At 45.3% G+C, this 16,902-nt stretch overlaps 1 protein-coding gene across 3 annotated transcripts in view; it reads right to left on the reverse strand.

Moving 5' to 3' along the window:
• Positions 1-16,902, reverse strand: part of LOC144599921 (uncharacterized) — a 49,291-nt gene that overhangs the window by 12,619 nt on the left and 19,770 nt on the right. For 2 of the 3 annotated variants that reach the window (XM_078411185.1, XM_078411184.1), the window contains 3 exons: positions 9,987-10,328; positions 9,601-9,861; positions 4,801-4,896 (listed from right to left, as the gene is read on the reverse strand). In XM_078411185.1, coding sequence (XP_078267311.1) covers positions 4,801-4,896; positions 9,601-9,861; positions 9,987-10,328 — 699 coding nt within the window. The remainder of the gene's footprint in view (positions 1-4,800; positions 4,897-9,600; positions 9,862-9,986; positions 10,329-16,902) is intronic. The other variant, XM_078411186.1, reaches the window with a different exon arrangement.

Raw genomic sequence — 16,902 nt, forward strand, 5'->3', positions numbered from 1 at the left:
GGAGAAATCAATGTTCAAACCGCTGGGCTTCAAGCTGCCCAAGTGAAATATGAGGTGCTGTTCCTCCAATTTCCGGTGGGCCTCACTATGGCACTGGAGGAGGCCCATGACACAAAGGTCAGACTGGGAGTGGGAGGGGGAGTTGAAGTGCTCAGTTGAAACGTCACCCATTCCTTTTCTCCTGAGATGCTGCCTGACCTGCTGAGTTACTCCAGCATTTTGTGAATAAATACCTTAGATTCGTACCAGCAGTTATTTTCCTACACCTGAACAAATGTAACGAGCTTAGCATTGCAGAATGTCTGATTTTATAGCAACAATCAATAAGAGATTAAACTGCTCAGGCCAAACAGCTTTTCAGGGACTGAGGAAAATAAGTTCATAAGTTCTTAACTGATAGGAGCAGAATTAGGCCATTCGGCCCATCAAGTCTCCTCCGCCATTCAATCATGGCTGATCTATCTCTCTCTCTCGCTCTTAACCCTATTCCCGTGCCTTCTCCCCATAATCCTTGGCAACCGAATGCGCACTATTTTATCTGTTGAACATGCAATACAATAACAGATAATCACCAAATATATCTTCTTAAATTCTGTTGCTTTGAAAGGAACTTCAAAATGTTTATAATATCAAATTGTGCACTTAGAGCATGCAGCTGGGAATTTCACAAAAGAAATTCGTGTACAGCAAGAAGTAAATTTATTTTGTAAAATCCCCTCTATCAAGTTTGTTATGTTTAGCTTATAGTTTTGTCAACATTGTTTTCCGTCTATCTTCAGATGAACCACTAAACGAAGTATTTCTAAAAAAAGAAAGTGGCAGTCGGTGTTGCCTTCGGGTCGCGAGGGGGCCCCCTGGTGGGGGTCCCTCCATGCAGGGATTCTGCCCCTCTACGTCGGGGACCTGGGATATTGCACCGAAGAGTCCCCTGCAACCTGTTTCACACGAGGTTCACAGACTCACCAGACCCTGCCACTTTTGCGGGCTGGAAGAGTCTGTGCACTTTGTGAAAATGGAGTGTGTGAGGTTGCAGCCCCTGTTCCAATATCTAAAGGGACTGCTCCTTGCCTTCTGGCGTGCATTTCCCACCCACCATCCTCATCTATGGGCACCCTGTGCGTCAGGGAGAGGGTAGAGCCGAAGATGTCCTGGTTGGGTTCAGGGCCGTCTTAACGCATGGGCCTGATGGGCACTTGCCCGGGGCCCCAGGAGCATAGGGGCCCCATGCTGATCTGTGTATGTTATGTGACTTGCAATAAATAAATACTACTTTAAAAATGTAGGTTCAATCAGTGCTTTTTTCGCAACATTTTCGGTCCCTAACTGCTTCTCACAGCGATCTGTTTCGCAACAATTAGCTCCCTAAGTGCTTTGCTTTTCCATCCCCAAGTGCTTCTCACAGCGATCTGTAAGTGCTTTTCGCAACAATGTAGCACCCTAAGTCCATCGCTAAGTGCTTTCCGGTAAGTGCTTTTCGCCGGCACGACCAGGGGGGGCTGGTAGGGAAAGGGGGGTGGGGGAGAGTAACGGTAGGGGCCCTGGTACACTGCTTTGCCCGGGGGCCCATAATGCTGTAAAAACGGCCCTGGTTGGGTTGCTCCTGGGCCTGGCCAAGCTGGCCATCCGTGAGTCACGGCGCCAGGCGGAAGAGGGCTGTGCCTGAGCCAGCTGTCTGCCCCTTTTCCGGGGTTACGTCCGTGCCCGGGTGGTGTTAGAGAAGGACTACGCGCTGTCCATGGGCGCCCTGGGGGATTTCCAGAACTGCTGGGCACCGCGGCACGGGGTTGAATGCATCCTTGACAAGGAGTGTAAGATTGCTGTATAATAGGTTTATTGTTTGTCTTGTATTATGGTGGTGGGTTCTGTTTTGGTTTTATTGTATTGTATATATTATTTTAATATTTGAATAAATATTTTTGAATATTAAAAAAAAGGCTCGTTGGACCACAGGACCAGGAACCCGCCTGAAGGCTTGTTGGATCAGCGAGACTGGGAACCCACCCTAAGGCTTGTCGGTCAGCGGGACTGGGAACCCACCCTAAGTAAGGCTTGTTGGTCAGCGAGACTGGGAACCCACCTGAAGGCTTGTTGGTCAGCGAGACTGGGAACCCACCTGAAGGCTTGTCGGTCAGCGAGACTGGGAACCCACCCTAAGGCTTGTTGGTCAGCGAGACTGGGAACCCACCTGAAGGCTTGTTGGTCAGCGAGACTGGGAACCCACCTGAAGGCTTGTTGGTCAGCGAGACTGGGAACCCGCCCTAAGGCTTGTTGGTCAGCGAGACTGGGAACCCACACTAAGGCTTGTCGGTCAGCGAGACTGGGAACCCACACTAAGGCTTGTTGGTCAGTGAGACTGGGAACCCACCCTAAGGCTTGTCGGTCAGCGAGACTGGGAACCTGCCCGATGGCTCGTTGAACCATAGGATCGGAAGCCCGCCTGACGGCTCATGGTTGGCGGGACTGGGAACCCGCCCGAAGGTCATCGTTCAGCGGGACCGATACACCGCCTGCAGACTTGCCGGTTGGCGAGAATGGGAACCCATCTAAATAGTTGTTGGGGCCCACCAGAAAGCTTGTCGGTCCACAGCACCAGGAACCCGCCCGAAAGCTTGTCGGTTGGTGAGACCGGGAAGCTGCCCAATGGCTCGTCCATCGGTGGAACCCATGCAAAGGCTCATTGGGGCTCGCCAGAAGGCTAGTTGGACCACAGGACTGGGAACCGGCTTGAAGGCTCGTCGGTCGGTGGGACTTCGAACCCATCCGAAGGGCTGATGGAGCCCATCAGAAGGCTCGTCGGACCACAGCATTGGGAACCGGCTTGAAGGCTCGTCGGCCGATGCGACCAGAAACCCTGCCGAAGGCTTGTCAGTTAATGGGACCGATACACTCCAAACGTTCGTCGGCCGACAAGGCGAGGAAACCACCCGAAGGCCCTGCCCGATGGCTCGTCGGTCGGCGGGATCCGGGACCCTGCCTCATGGTTGGTCGGTCAGTGGGAATGGGAACCTGCTGGAAGGCTCGTCGGTCGGCAAGACCGAGAACCCACCTGAAGGATCATCGGTCGGCGGGACTGTCAACCCACCCAAAGGCTCTTTGGGCGACAGGACCAAGAACCCACCTGAAGGGTCGGCGGGACCGGGAACCTGCCCGAAGGCTGTGGGACTGAGAACCCACCCGAAGGCTCGTCGGTCGGCAGGACCGCGAACCTGCCCGAAGGCTTGTCGGTCAGACGCACCATTACCCCACCCAAAGTTACGTCGATCGACGAGACCAGGAACCCACCCAATGGGTCGTTGGTCGGCGGGACAGAGAACCCACCCAATGGCTCGCTGGGGCCTGCCAGAAGGCTCGTCGGACCACAGGACCTTGTACTCTCCCGAAGGCTCAGCGGTCCGCAGGACTGGGAACCCACCCAAACGTTCATTGTTTGCGCCCGAAGGCTCTTTGGTCGGTGGGACCGGGACGGGCCTGAAGGCTCGTTGGAGCACAAGACCGGGGACACATCCGATGGCTCATCGGTCGGCGGGATCAAGAACTCACTCGAAGGCTCATCGATCAGCGGGACCGGGAACGCGCCTGAAGGCACTTTTGGGCGGCGGAACCGGGGACCGACTCAAAGACTCATTGGTGCCCATCCAAAGACTCGTTGGTCAGTGGGACCGGGAACCCGCCCGAAGGCCTGTCAGTCGGTGGACCTGGAACACACCAGAAGGCTCACCGGTCGGTCTAAACAGGTGGGAGCTGGAGATGTCAGACGTGTGGAGGAAGGAGGGTAAACCAGGTAATGTCTCCAGTGCCTTCAAGGTAGGCTGGGCACATTCGGGGCACAAAGATGGCCAGGAGAGGAGAGGGACCTCGGTTTGCGGGATCTGCTCTAACATCGAGCACTTAGGTTGACCGGAGTTTGGACTTTGAATAATGCTGCCAAAAATGGTGGCTCCAGCATGTGTAATATATGCAAATAAAATTTCACTGTGCAGTTGCATTCTGCCAAATAAAGCACAAATGAATCACAAAACAAATAGACATAACATTAAGGTACAAATAAAGCACCATTGAATGTGAAGATAATGAAACTGACCTAAAACAAACTTATATTGTATAATTCTACCCTTAATATTCAAATATGTTCCCTGATTTAAGAAATAACGAGTAATTAACAAGCATACATTAAAACTTGGAACCTTTAAAATACCTATTCTGCCAATAACTTATTTTTTTAAATGATCTTTTTTTTCAAAGCATTTTATCTCTATAATGTCTTCCAGACCTTTGAGATCTCTGGAGTTATCTAATTGGATCATTGGGAAATTAACCTTCAACTTCTGAGATCTTTTTTTATGGAATTCTATTTCCAAGTCTCTCTGCCTTACTTCCTGTCCATGCTCTTAAATCTGAACATTTGAATAAGTTTTCGTAATTATCCAAATCGTCAAATCTTTCAAGAGAGATTAGAGTTAGATTTAGCTCTTAGGGCTAACGGAATCAAGGGATATGGGGAAAAAGCAGGAACGGGGGTACTGATTTTGGATGATCAGCCATGATCATATTGAATGACGTTGCTGGCTTGAAGGGCCGAATGGACTACTCCTGCACCTATTTTCTATGTTTCTATCTATTTTTGTCAAATTTAGTTTGATAACATTCTTGCAAGCACCCTTAGGAGATGCAATCACTTAAGATATGCCACATCAAACAATTCTCTGCAGAAGATATTTGACATAATAGAACATAAATGAGTGTAAGATATGGTTTCTTTTTGGAATCGTGCTTCATTAATATTTTTGGAATGCATCTTACCTTTATTCTTGCACTTTTTCAAACACAGCACTACTCCCAAGATAATGACGAGCAGAAGACCCAAACTTCCAATAATAATAATATAGGTGTAGTTATCTGATAGAAGAGTAAGCATAGATTTCATCTTTACATAGTTTGTAATTAATATATATTTTTTTAAGATCTGTCAATGACCAAATGGATAATGTTGCTGTGTCAGATTTGTATCCAACATTCAAGAAGACTGAGGTGTTGCAATTATCAATTCAGGTAGGGACACCGAAGCAAATCACACAGGGATTCCATTCCTCAAATCAATACGGTGATTCCATCTGGCAGATGGGTGCAGATGGATCATCTGCAAAAGAGTCTGATTCAGCTGTAAAACTTTCTGCTGTACAACAAGGAAATGTTGCTCATTGTTTGGCTTCAGGTGAAATAATCACTGTTTCACTGAGAACTTGTGAGAGTGAACTTGTGAACAGCGTGAGGCATCATCCCGAGAACAAATGTAGTGGAGAGAAAAACTATGAGAAAGGGATGGTCCTTCCAAGTGACCAGATGGGAAAAGATGTCTAGGTAGCTGTGGGAGTCAGTGGGTTGTTTGTCTCCTGAGATGGAGGTAGAGAGATCACGAAAGGGGAGAAAGGTACTGAAAATGGTCCAAGTGTATTTAAAGACAGGATGGAAGTTAGTGGGAAAGTTGAACAGATTTACAAATTGGTTGCAGGAAGCACCACCAATGCAGTTGTTGAAAGAGTGGTTCCTGTGTCTGGAACAAATAATGATGTTTTCCATTGTGGGAAAATCAAGAACTGGGAAGTATAATTGAAAAATAACGGGCACCTAGTTCAGGCTGACATAACATGAAATTATTTCAGAAAGTTGAAAGTTACTTACACAAAGCAGAATGATAGCAGGGCCTTTGCAATTTTTAAACCCGAGGTACATAGATTCTTAAAATTTAATAAGGTAAAAAGTTAACTTGGTTAGAGAGAAATGTGAAAATGAACCATGTCAAAAATTGTGGTTTTGCTGAGGGCAGAGATTACTCAATGTGTTGAGTGGCCAACTTCTGCACTGTATGTTTGTACTGTCTGTGTGCAAAAACCACTTCAATTTCTCGCCTCTAATCCTGCGACCAATCCATTTAAAAACTATGGCCCTCCCCATTTTAACGGAGGGTCATCGATGTGAAATGTTTCTTTCTGCACAAATGCTGTGTGACATATTTTTCTTTTAATTCAAGAGTTCTGAGCCTGAAGAGCGGAGAGTTGCACTTGCAATGTATGCAGCTGGAAACGTTATTTTCCTGAGATTCCTTCAGTGTCCTGCTGCTATTTTAAATTAATTCTAGATCAGAAAGTTAATGAGAATGGCTCCATTTAGCTGATGTATGCAAATGCTCAATTTGACTAAATGAGTCCACAAATAGCATGATAGTAATGTGCAAGGTTAGTTTGCATACAATACTGCAGGAAATACATACACAAAATTGAATTTCCAACTCGCAAAAATTATTTGGGTTGTGGAGCAAAAGGATTGCAGGCAAGCAATATCAGTAATTGGAATCTTTTAGTATAGTTTAGTTTACAGATACAGCATGGAAACAGGCCTTGCTAGTCTACACTGACCATTGATCACCCATTCACACTACTTCTATGTTATCCTACTTTCTCATCTACTCCCTACTGACATCAGGGGTCATTTTACAGAGGTCAGTTAACCTACAACCCTGGACGTCTTTGGGATGTGGGAGGAAACAGGAGCACCCAGAGGAATCCCATGTGGTCACAGGGAAAACATGCAAACACTACACAAACAGCCACCCAAGGTTAGAATCAAATCTAGGTCTTTCGCCCAGTACAACAGCAATTCTACCAGTTGTGCCACTTGCTCTTACTGATAAACTCTCACCACGAGAGGTCATGTGATTACCTAAATCCTCGTAATAACTCCATGGTAGTTAGGGGTCTGGGGTTAGTACAATGATATTTAATAAATCGCAGATGAATACCTGACTAACATATTTATAATCAATAGTATGTCATGTTTGCTCAGACTACACAGACTTTGAGTTAAGAAACGTTTCCAGGAAAGAAGATGCCAAAGGGAATGTGAAAATTATTAAGGCCAGTGGGTATAATAAAGTGGACGTAGGCATTTTTCCCATGATTATTAATCTGTGTAGCAATGCACATAGCTGATAAATTTGTAAGGTAGGCACAAAATGCTGGAGAAACTCAGCGGGTCAGACAGCATGTCGGGAGAGAAGGAATGGGTGACGTTTCGGGTCGAGACCCTTATTCAGACGGATGTCAGGGGAAGGGGCGGGACAAAGATTGGATGTAGTCGGAGACAGGAAGACTAGTGGGAGAACTGGGAAGGGGGAGGGGATAGAGAGGGGAAGCAGGGACAACCTGAAGTTAGAGAAGATTCCCATAGCTATCTTGACCACGCTTCTTCCCACCCTGTTTCCTGTAAAAACACTATCCTCTACTCCCAATTCCTCCATCTGTGCCCAGAATGAGGTGTTCCATACTGGGGCATCGGAGATGTCCTCATTCTTTAGGAAACGGGGTTTCCCCTCTGCCATTATAGATGAGGCTCTCACTAGGGTCTCCTCAATATCCTGCAGCTCCACTCTTGCTCCCCCTCACCCTAATTCGTAACAAGGATAGAATCCTCACCTTCCACCCCATCGGCCGTCACATACAACAAATTATCCTCCAACATTTTTGCCACCTCCAACGGGATCCCACTACTGGCCACATCGTCCCATCTCCTCCCCTTTCTACTTTCTGCAGAGACCATTCCCTCTGTAACTCCCTGGTCCACTCGTCCCTTCCCACCCAAACGACTCCCTCCCCAGGTACTTTCCCCTGTAACCACAGGAGATGCAACACCTGTCCCTTTACCTCCCCCCCCCCCGGACTCCATCCAACCTCATCTATTGTATCCGCTGTTCCAGATGCCAACTTCTCTTCATCGGCAAGACCAAGCGCAGACTCGGCGAACGTTTCTCTCAACACCTCAGCTCAGTCCATCTCAACTAACCTGATCTCTTGGTGGCTCAGCACTTCAACTCCCCCTCCCATTCCCAATCTAACCTTTCTGTCCTGTCCTGGGCCTCTTTTATTGTCAGAGTGAGACCCAGTGCAAATTGGAGGAACAGCACCTCATATTTCGCTTGGGCAGTTTACACCCCAGCGATATGAACATTGACTTCTCTAACTTCAGGTAGTCCCTGCTTCCCCTCTCTATCTCCTCCCCCTTCCCAATTCTCCAACTAGTCTTCCTGTCTCCGACTACATCCCATCTTTGTCCCGCCCCCTCCCCTGACATCAGACTGAAGAAGGGTCTCGACCTGAAATGTCACTCATTCCTTCTCTCCAGAGATGCTGCCTGACCCGCTGAGTTACTCCAGCATTTTGTGTCTACCTTCGATTTAAACCAGCATTTGCAGTTTTTTCCTATACATCACAAATTTGTAAATGCAGATAGTCAGCAGAGGTAGCAAGGAATAACAGCTGATGAAACAAATGGTATCTGAAGAGAGAGGTTAATATTCAGGAATTGACTGTTGAAATCAACTGAATGCCTTTTTATGAGACTCTGATTATGACCAAGGCATGTACTCCATGCTTCATTAGAGTGATGGAAGGAATGCAATGTCAGAAGTAACCAATCGTGTGCGTTCTTATTTTGGTAGGGTTAAGGAATAGCCCATATTCCACACAGCAGAAATGAGGCCATTCAGCCCCTGAGGTATATGCCAACTGTTATAGCAAATCCATCCACCCATTTGTTCCCCTGTAACTTATTCTACCTCGCATGCCCATTAATCATGTCATCAGTACTCCCAGCAGCCACGTACACCAATTGTAATTTACAGCAGACAATCATCTTAACAACCAGCTGAGCTTTGGGATGTCGGAAACATACGCTGACAAGGAGTCCTGTGATTTGGTCATGCACACAGACAAGGGGAGAACATTGAATTGATAGATCGATCTTGGTTTGCTGGTGCTCTGAGACATCTTCGCCACACGCAGCACATTTAAAACAAAACATGAAATTTAGTTTAAATTATATAGTTTCCACAATGGGTTTTGAACAAGTGAACATTGAACAAGGTTTCTCAATGTTGGTCGCAAATACTGCAAGAGTGCAGAGAAAATTTACAAGGGTATTGCCAGGACACAAGGGCCTGAGCTATTGGGAAAAGTTGGGCAGGCTAGGATTTTATTCCTTGGAGTGCAGGAAGCTGTGAGGTGTATTAAGTCATGAGGTGGAATAGATAGGGTGAATCCACAGAGGATTTTACTCAGGGTATGGAAATCAAGAATTAGGCCATAGGTGAGAGGGTTAATATTTAATAGGAACTTGACAGACAACTTTGGCACTCAAGTGTTGGGTGGATATATGGAACAAACTGCCATAGGATGTAGATGAGGCAGGTACAATAGCAGCATATCAAAGACACTTGGACAAGTACATGGATCGGAAAGGTTTGGAGGGACATGGGCCAAATGCAGGCAAATGGGACTAGCTTAGATGGGGTATCTGTCGGCATGGATGAATTGAACCAAAGGGCCTGTTCCATGGTGTAAGACTCTGGCTCAAATATGATTGACTACATTTGAATAAATACTGAAGCTATCATGCCTGCATCAACCCAGGCTCGATGGTAACTAAATTTCTGCCCTGTAGAGTCTACTAAACAGGATTGAAAGAGTCGCTGCTGGGGAAAAGGACAATGATTGTCAAATTGCCTTAACATGAACATAAATATAAAAAGAAAATATTTGCTTCACTTACGACTGAATTCCAGATTGTAAGGGATTAAAAGCTGGAGTCTTTCTTGTTGGAACAAACCACATCTCCAGTTCCCGCTGCCTCTCTCAGCTTTCTGAATAACCAGACTCAGTGATTTATCTTCTCCAATCAGTGTCTTTTCTTCAACAGTTTTGCCATCTCCATTCATCCAAACCAGTCTCAATCGTTCATTGACGTAGGACACAGAGCAGGTCAGGGTAACATCGCCTCCCTCAGTCACTGCATCAGATGGCTCGGCTGTCACTGGGAACAAGAAAAACATTTAGATTTTAAATATTTTATAATTAATAACACAAGCAGTGGTTTACCCAATAGCAAAATGCTGCTGGTGTTGGAAATCTGGTGTTACAAAACATTCTGTCTCCTACCTTTAACTGTGATTAGTGTCAAAGTTACAAAAACACTTGTTTCCAGTGTGCAGGTGTAAACTCCTGCATCCTCGAACACCACAGGGGAAATCCTCATCGTCAAATTCTTGCCATTAAATTCTGTCACTGAGGGCTCCAGTCGATTCGCAATGCGACTCCTGGTGATAGTGACGGACTGAAACTTTACTGCCATTGCTATTTCTTCGGTAGAATGTGGATGAAGATATGATCTCCAAGACCAGGCAGCAATGTTGTAATCTGTTACAATACTGTAACAAAGGAGGTGGAGTTCGCTGCCATCTGTGCTTGCGCGATAAAGTGTATAACTTTCTTTATATAAAGCTGCATCAAGAGATAGAGAAGAAGTCGTTAACATTTTCACAGTTATTATTCAGGGGAAGAGCAGGGCATGAGTACCTGTTGTTGCTGATTGGATTTCTTGTGCCTCAACTCTCATCAGTCCAATCTGCAGCAACTGGAATCACTTCAATCAGCCGCAGGACTTGGTGATAAGGGTCACTGAGAGGAGGGGAGGGATCGTTCAGTGCTGATGTGTGCACTGGGACCCACAGTGTCAGTGTGAGCAGGAAGTGTTGGTGACATGCTAACCCCTCTGTGCAACACTTTGACATGAGTAACACTTTAACATCCACCGGAGGAGATGAAAGATTATAGTAAAGAATCGTGTATATTCAGTTTCAATTTCCTGTTAAAAGTCAATGCACCATTACATTTGAATGAACTGACAGAATGGTCTAATTATTACCAGGATGGGAGGAGGGTTTTAGTTGTAGAGAGAGACAGGATAAGCTGAGCCTGTTGTCCCTGGAGTAGGAAGTTGAGGGGTGTCCTCACAGAGGTACCGTCAAGTCCAGTTTATTGTCATAAACATTAGTATGGAGAGAGACAGTTATAATGTCACTTTCTTGAGGCAGCCTTCCATGAAGATGCTTTCGATGGTGGAGAGGGCTGTCCCTGGATGGATTGCGCTGTCATGAGGGGCATACATAAGGTGAATAGCCACATTATTTTTCCCAAGATAGCAGTCAAAACCTAGATGGCTTAAGCTGCGAGGGGAAAGCATTAAAAGGGATCTGAACGACAGAAAATGATGGGTAGATGGAACGAGGTCTTGTTTCTTCTGTTCTGCCTCTTTTCTCTGTTTCTGTACCTCAATCTCATGCCTATCTTCCATGATGGCAGCCTGTTCTTCGCGTACGGCCAGGTCTGCCTTAGCCTTCATACAAGCAGAGTGCGTCCAAGATGTACGGGATGAAGAACGCGATTTGACGATCAATTTAGAGTATGAGACATTTGAAGCACAGTCAACAGGTCCATTTTCACCTGCTTCCATGTTCTCTTTCGTCATTTCTATTAACTTGCTAGCTTGTTTATATCTTGAGTTTTTCTGGTTTTCTTCTTCAATCTCACGCTGGGTTTTCAGGGAGGCAACCCACTCCAAGATGTAAGAGAATTTTGAAGTTTCACTTATTGAAGAAAAATCATTTTCCCTTTGGGAATCTATTCTGATAGTGCCACCTGCTGGCCAAACATCAGCCAAGTATACTTGTACGTCAATATCCCTTTAAGATGTATTGACGCAAACTCATATCTTTGGAATTCAAAACAAAGCTGATAACTAGCCACGTCGAAGGCCACTTCTTTGTTCTCATATTTTTCAGTCGTAGTTTTCTTTTACAACTTCTGAAAAACAGCTTTCCAATAAAGCTTACAGCAATAACAGCTTTTGAAGTTTAAAGTCTCCATAGTGATTTTAACGCTGATAATGACCCCGTAGCTGTTTCACATTTAAAGCTTTTGCAATAAAACAGTCCTTATTACTGTCTTTGCAGTCGTTACACAAGCTCCAACCCACTCCTAGAGCCAGTTCCTTTTTAAATGACTCTTTAGAGACGGATTACTTTCAGTCACCGAGAATAGCTTGTTCTATTTGTTGCTCGAGAAACTTTGGCAATAAATCCCTTCAGGTCAGTTAAGCTCTCACACTTCGTCTCTTGTGAAGGCAAGTTCTGACTGAACATTCCTGAAGAGTAAATTCCAGCTGAATTGCTCCAGCTTAGATGGATTTTTATGATATTACTCGTCTTTCTTATCAAGCTCCAAAGCTACCGTTGATGTAGGATAGTTGGAACGATATTTTCTTGATGCAAACAATCAACCACAGAGATCTCCACGATGTTTCTTTTGAAGTTAGTCATTTATTTGAAGTTGCAATATAACATATTGGCATATCTCTTGTCATCAACGTTATTGATTGGTTTGGTAAAAATCTAACATTTGTATAAGTCACTGTATCCAACGTGACTTATACAAACTGCAAAACCTTATCTCCAGCAGATATTTCTTGCTGATCTTCTATCAGCTGGTTCTTTTAGGCGATTTTATCGGCAGCTTTTTCTGGCTGATCTTCTATCAGCCACTTCTTCGCGTGAACTGAAGAAATACATCAGAGCTGGAAGCTCTCTGGCTCCGCCCAGCCCATACGTAAGCATAGTTTTAACGTCAGTGTCCAAAATAGTACAAAATAACATAATATACTAAAATAACTAATAAAACCCAAAATGGCTTCTACACAGTTAAATTAGTACTTTGGTTCTGTCTTCACTAAGGAAGTCACAAACATTCTCCCAGAAATACTGGGGGACCGAGGATCTAGTGGGAGGGAGGAACTGAAGAGAATCCAAATTAGTTCTGAAATGGTGTTAGGTAAACTGTTGGGACTGAAGGCAGATAAATCCCCAGGACCTGATGGGGATGGCCATCCCAGAGTACTCAAGGAAATGGCCCTAGAAATCGTGGATGTATTGGTGATCATTTTCTAATCTTCTCTCGACTCTGGATCAGGTCCTGTGGACTGGAGGATAGCAATTGTAACTCCACTTTTTAAGAATGAAAGGAAATAGAAAATGTAGAATTGCAGACAGTTAGCCTTACTTCAGTAGTGGGGAAGATGCTTGTATCAATTATTAAAGTTATAGCTGCGCCTTTGGAAAGCAGTGACAGGATCGATCAAAGTTAGCATGGATTTATGACGGGAAAATCATGCTTGACTAATCTTGAATTTTTTGAGGATGTAACAAGTAGAATGGAGAAGGGAGAGCCCGTGGATCTGGTGTATCTGGACTTTCAAAAAGCCTTTGACAAGGTCCCACACAATCGATTAGTGTGCAAAATTAGAGCACATGGTATTGGGGGTAGAGTATTGACACGGATAGAGAACTGGTTGGCAGACAGGAAGCAAAGAGTGTGAATTAACGGGTCCTATTCAGAATGGCAGGCAATGACCAGTGGCGTGCGCAAAGCTCCATGCTGGGACCCCAGTTATATACTATTATCTATTAACGATTTAGATGAGGGAATTAATGTAACATCTCCAAGTTTGCGGATGACACAAAGCTGAGTGGCAGTGTGAGCTGCGAGGAGGATGATATGAGGCTGCAGGGTGACTTTGATAGGTTGGGTGAGTTGCAGTATGGGAGTTGGAGTAAAATGTTGAAAAATGTTCAGTTATCCACTTTGATGGCAAGGACAGGAAGGCAGATTATTATCTGAATGGTGTCTGATTAGGAAAAGGGGAGCTGCATCGAGACCCAGCCATGCTTGTACATCAGTCACTGAAAGTAAGCTTGCAGATGCAGCAGGCAGTGAAGAAGGCTAATGGCATGTTGGCCTTCATTGCAAGAGGATTTATGTTTTGGAACAAGGAGGTCCTACTGCAGTTGCATTGGGCCCTGGTGAGATCGAACCTGGAGCATTGTGTGCAATTTTGGTCTCCTAATTTGAGGAATGTAAGATTTGAGAAGTTTTCCCTCATTCTGAAAGCAACACAAAACCAAAGAGCTGCAGTTTGGACATTTTAAACGGGAGACTGGGGCTGATAGCGGAGAAAGGCTGCGGTCGGTTTTTTCCAAGGGACCAGCCACAAAAGCAAAAACCTTACAGCCCAGTCTCTAGGTTTCTGCAAATCCACGGCCAGAACAATGGATGGGTATTGGCCATGCAGAAGCTTGCGAAACCAGGTCGAAGTCCAGACACTGGGGCACTGACATCAGCATACTCACAATGCCCCAAGCCGACCTACACAGTTAATCTCGTTAAGGGGGCACAATAGCCAATAGAAAACTACCTGGTAGGTGATGGGAAACCAGTTAAACCCATCACCTTGCAACGAAATACCAATTAACACCGTCTGGCCATCCCCGGTACCCCCGGACATAAGCGCAGATCAGAGAGAAAACTCATACATATCTTTTTAAACAAAGAGATTCCAAGATCTGGCGGGAGATAGGACGGGTCAGAATAGTATAACTGGCCATGACTTTTGGGTTTTAAACTCAAGAAGAAATACTGGAAGAAGAAGCTAAAGCTAGAAGAAAACCTGCAAGGAACGCAAGCAGGCAAGAAAACGAATGCAGGAGGAAGAAAAGTCAGGCAAGAAGAACGGATGCAAGAGAGAGGAACCGGCACGCAACTCGAGGAGAAATACTGCAAAACGAACAGCCAGTAACCCCAGTAATAGCCCCATGGTGAGCATGCACCCAGATCTTGCATATCCTGGACATAGTTTAGTGTAGAGGGGAGGGTGGTTTGAATAAACGTTGGGTGTGTAAAGAAATATGTGTTGGTCAATTTTGCGATGTGTCGTACGTTCCCCATCTTACAGTCGTGTATATGTCTTGTAGAACTGTGTGTGTTTTATGATTCATAGTTATAAGTATTCGTGTGATTCGGTATGTGTTTTATAAACATGTATTATAGAACTGTATAAGTATTCATGGACAATAGTCCCAAGCGCTAAATAAAAGCCTTTTTCATTTAAACCCTGGATTTCAAATCTGGTCTGGTTGAATTTTTCTGCACTACAAACGCTCCTGCATCTAAGTCCAGTGTCTAGAACCGTAGGGGAACCAGTGTGCGCGGCCTGGTCAAGGGATCAGAGCAAGGCACGGGGACCTTAGGTCGGGCGAAAGCTCGGCGCAGAAACCCCTTACAGGAAGGACATTATTGCTATTGAGGGAGTACAGCATAGGTTCACCAGGTTAATTCCCGGGATGGCGGGACTAACATATGATGAAAGAATTAGACCGCGGGCCTCACATTGAGAATGTGTTTAGATTTGAACTTTCGTGACCCATCTCTGGTATCTACTTTGAGAAGGGATTCATAACTCGTAAGTGCAAAGAGTTGCACACTAATTAATTAAGCTAATTTGAAAAAGTCACAGCAATTCAGCCGCGGAATCCATCGACCCAGGCTCCAGCCACGGGCTCCATCGACCCAGGCTCCAGCCACGGGCTCCATCAACCCAGGCTCCGTCAGCCGCGGGCTCCATCGACTCAGGCTCCAGCCGCGGGCTCCATCGACCCAGGCTCCAGCCACGGGCTCCGTCGGCCCAGGCTCCAGCCACGGGCTCTGTCGACTCAGGCTCCAGCCGCGGGCTCCATCGACCCAGGCTCCATCGACCCAGGCTCCATCAGCTGCGGGCTCTGTCGATCCGTGAGATCCCGCTCTGGCTTGCTCCGGTCCCGGCTACTCCGCGGCTTACCGGGAGCTGAGAGAGAGAATTCTGAACACGCATGACCAAAATATTTTAAACATCGTTTTAATTCCAGATAGACAGCTGTTTCTAATTGTTTACTGTGTCGAGGAAACTAAACCTTGCCAGGTTAGTTGGTCAGGCACATCACAAAGCAGACATTTCTTCACCCAAGCAGATTTCTATCTCATCATAGATTCTCGATCAGTGAATATATTCAAGTACAAGATATGATTAATAGCACCTAGGGTTTAAGAACTGAAAGAGGTTTCAAATACAGCATGAGGCACGGTACTAGTGAATGGCAGAGCAGACTGAGAGAATAATATAGACACCAGCTTAATTGTGACAGTATCTGATGTTTACACTCCAAAAGTTATCTCGAAAGGAAACTTAAATTAGAAACGTGAACACTATAAGAAATCATTACACCAACATATAACTCTTAAGGATGTATGCAGTGGCTCTTAAAATAAGTTTGTTGATATCATTTCTCCGCGGCTTTCCGGGAGCTCAGAGAGAGAATTCTGAACATGCACTGCAGGATTTTGCCAGGAATTACTCCAGGACTTTGACCTATCAACAGTGAAGGAACAGCGACACGTGGGCTCCCTGCCTAGCCAGCCTGAAACAAAGCTCGTGATTGGTCAATTGGCGTCCAACTCAATGACAAATGTGCTTTGATTGGACAATTACTACTTGGAAAATTGGCATAATTTTGGAGGTTTTTTACACATTTAAAAAATATGTGCAGGTTTTGTTCTTGATGAGTTTCAGATATAATTTCTATGATATTTTTACACAATATGTTATAAATACAGGTATATATGGGATGTGGGTCACGACATGAAATGAAAAGGCACCTCGGCCCATGGTCTTATTCAATGGAATTTAGAAGGATGAGAGGGGATCTTATAGAAACTGTGATATCATGAGAGGTAGTCATAGAGGGAGATACATTTCCTCCCGGTGGATGCAACAAGGACTACAAACCATCATGGCTGCCAGCAAAAGACTACAAAACCCATAGTCAGCAGGGCTGCCTGCCCTGCTGACACTGATTGCTGCTGACACTGATTGCTGCTGACACTGATTGCTGCTGATTGCTGCTGACACTGATTGCTGCCCAGCTGTACCAGATGAGCTGATTGCCTCTGTGAGAGAGCTAAAAGGGAAGGGAAGCAGTATATTTAAAGAGAGAGACAACGACTGGAGCAGAGAGGGAGAGAAGCGGTGTTTGAGTTCTATTTTGTAAGAAGGCAGCAAGCTACAGTTTTGATTTCATTACCTGTTTTTGGTAAAGACTAAATATATGGAATTTAAGTTTGAAAACAAGAACGTTTCTGTCTTCATTTCCGG

Source organism: Rhinoraja longicauda, chromosome 14 (assembly GCF_053455715.1).
Source record: "Rhinoraja longicauda isolate Sanriku21f chromosome 14, sRhiLon1.1, whole genome shotgun sequence".
Lineage (NCBI taxonomy): Eukaryota > Metazoa > Chordata > Chondrichthyes > Rajiformes > Arhynchobatidae > Rhinoraja > Rhinoraja longicauda.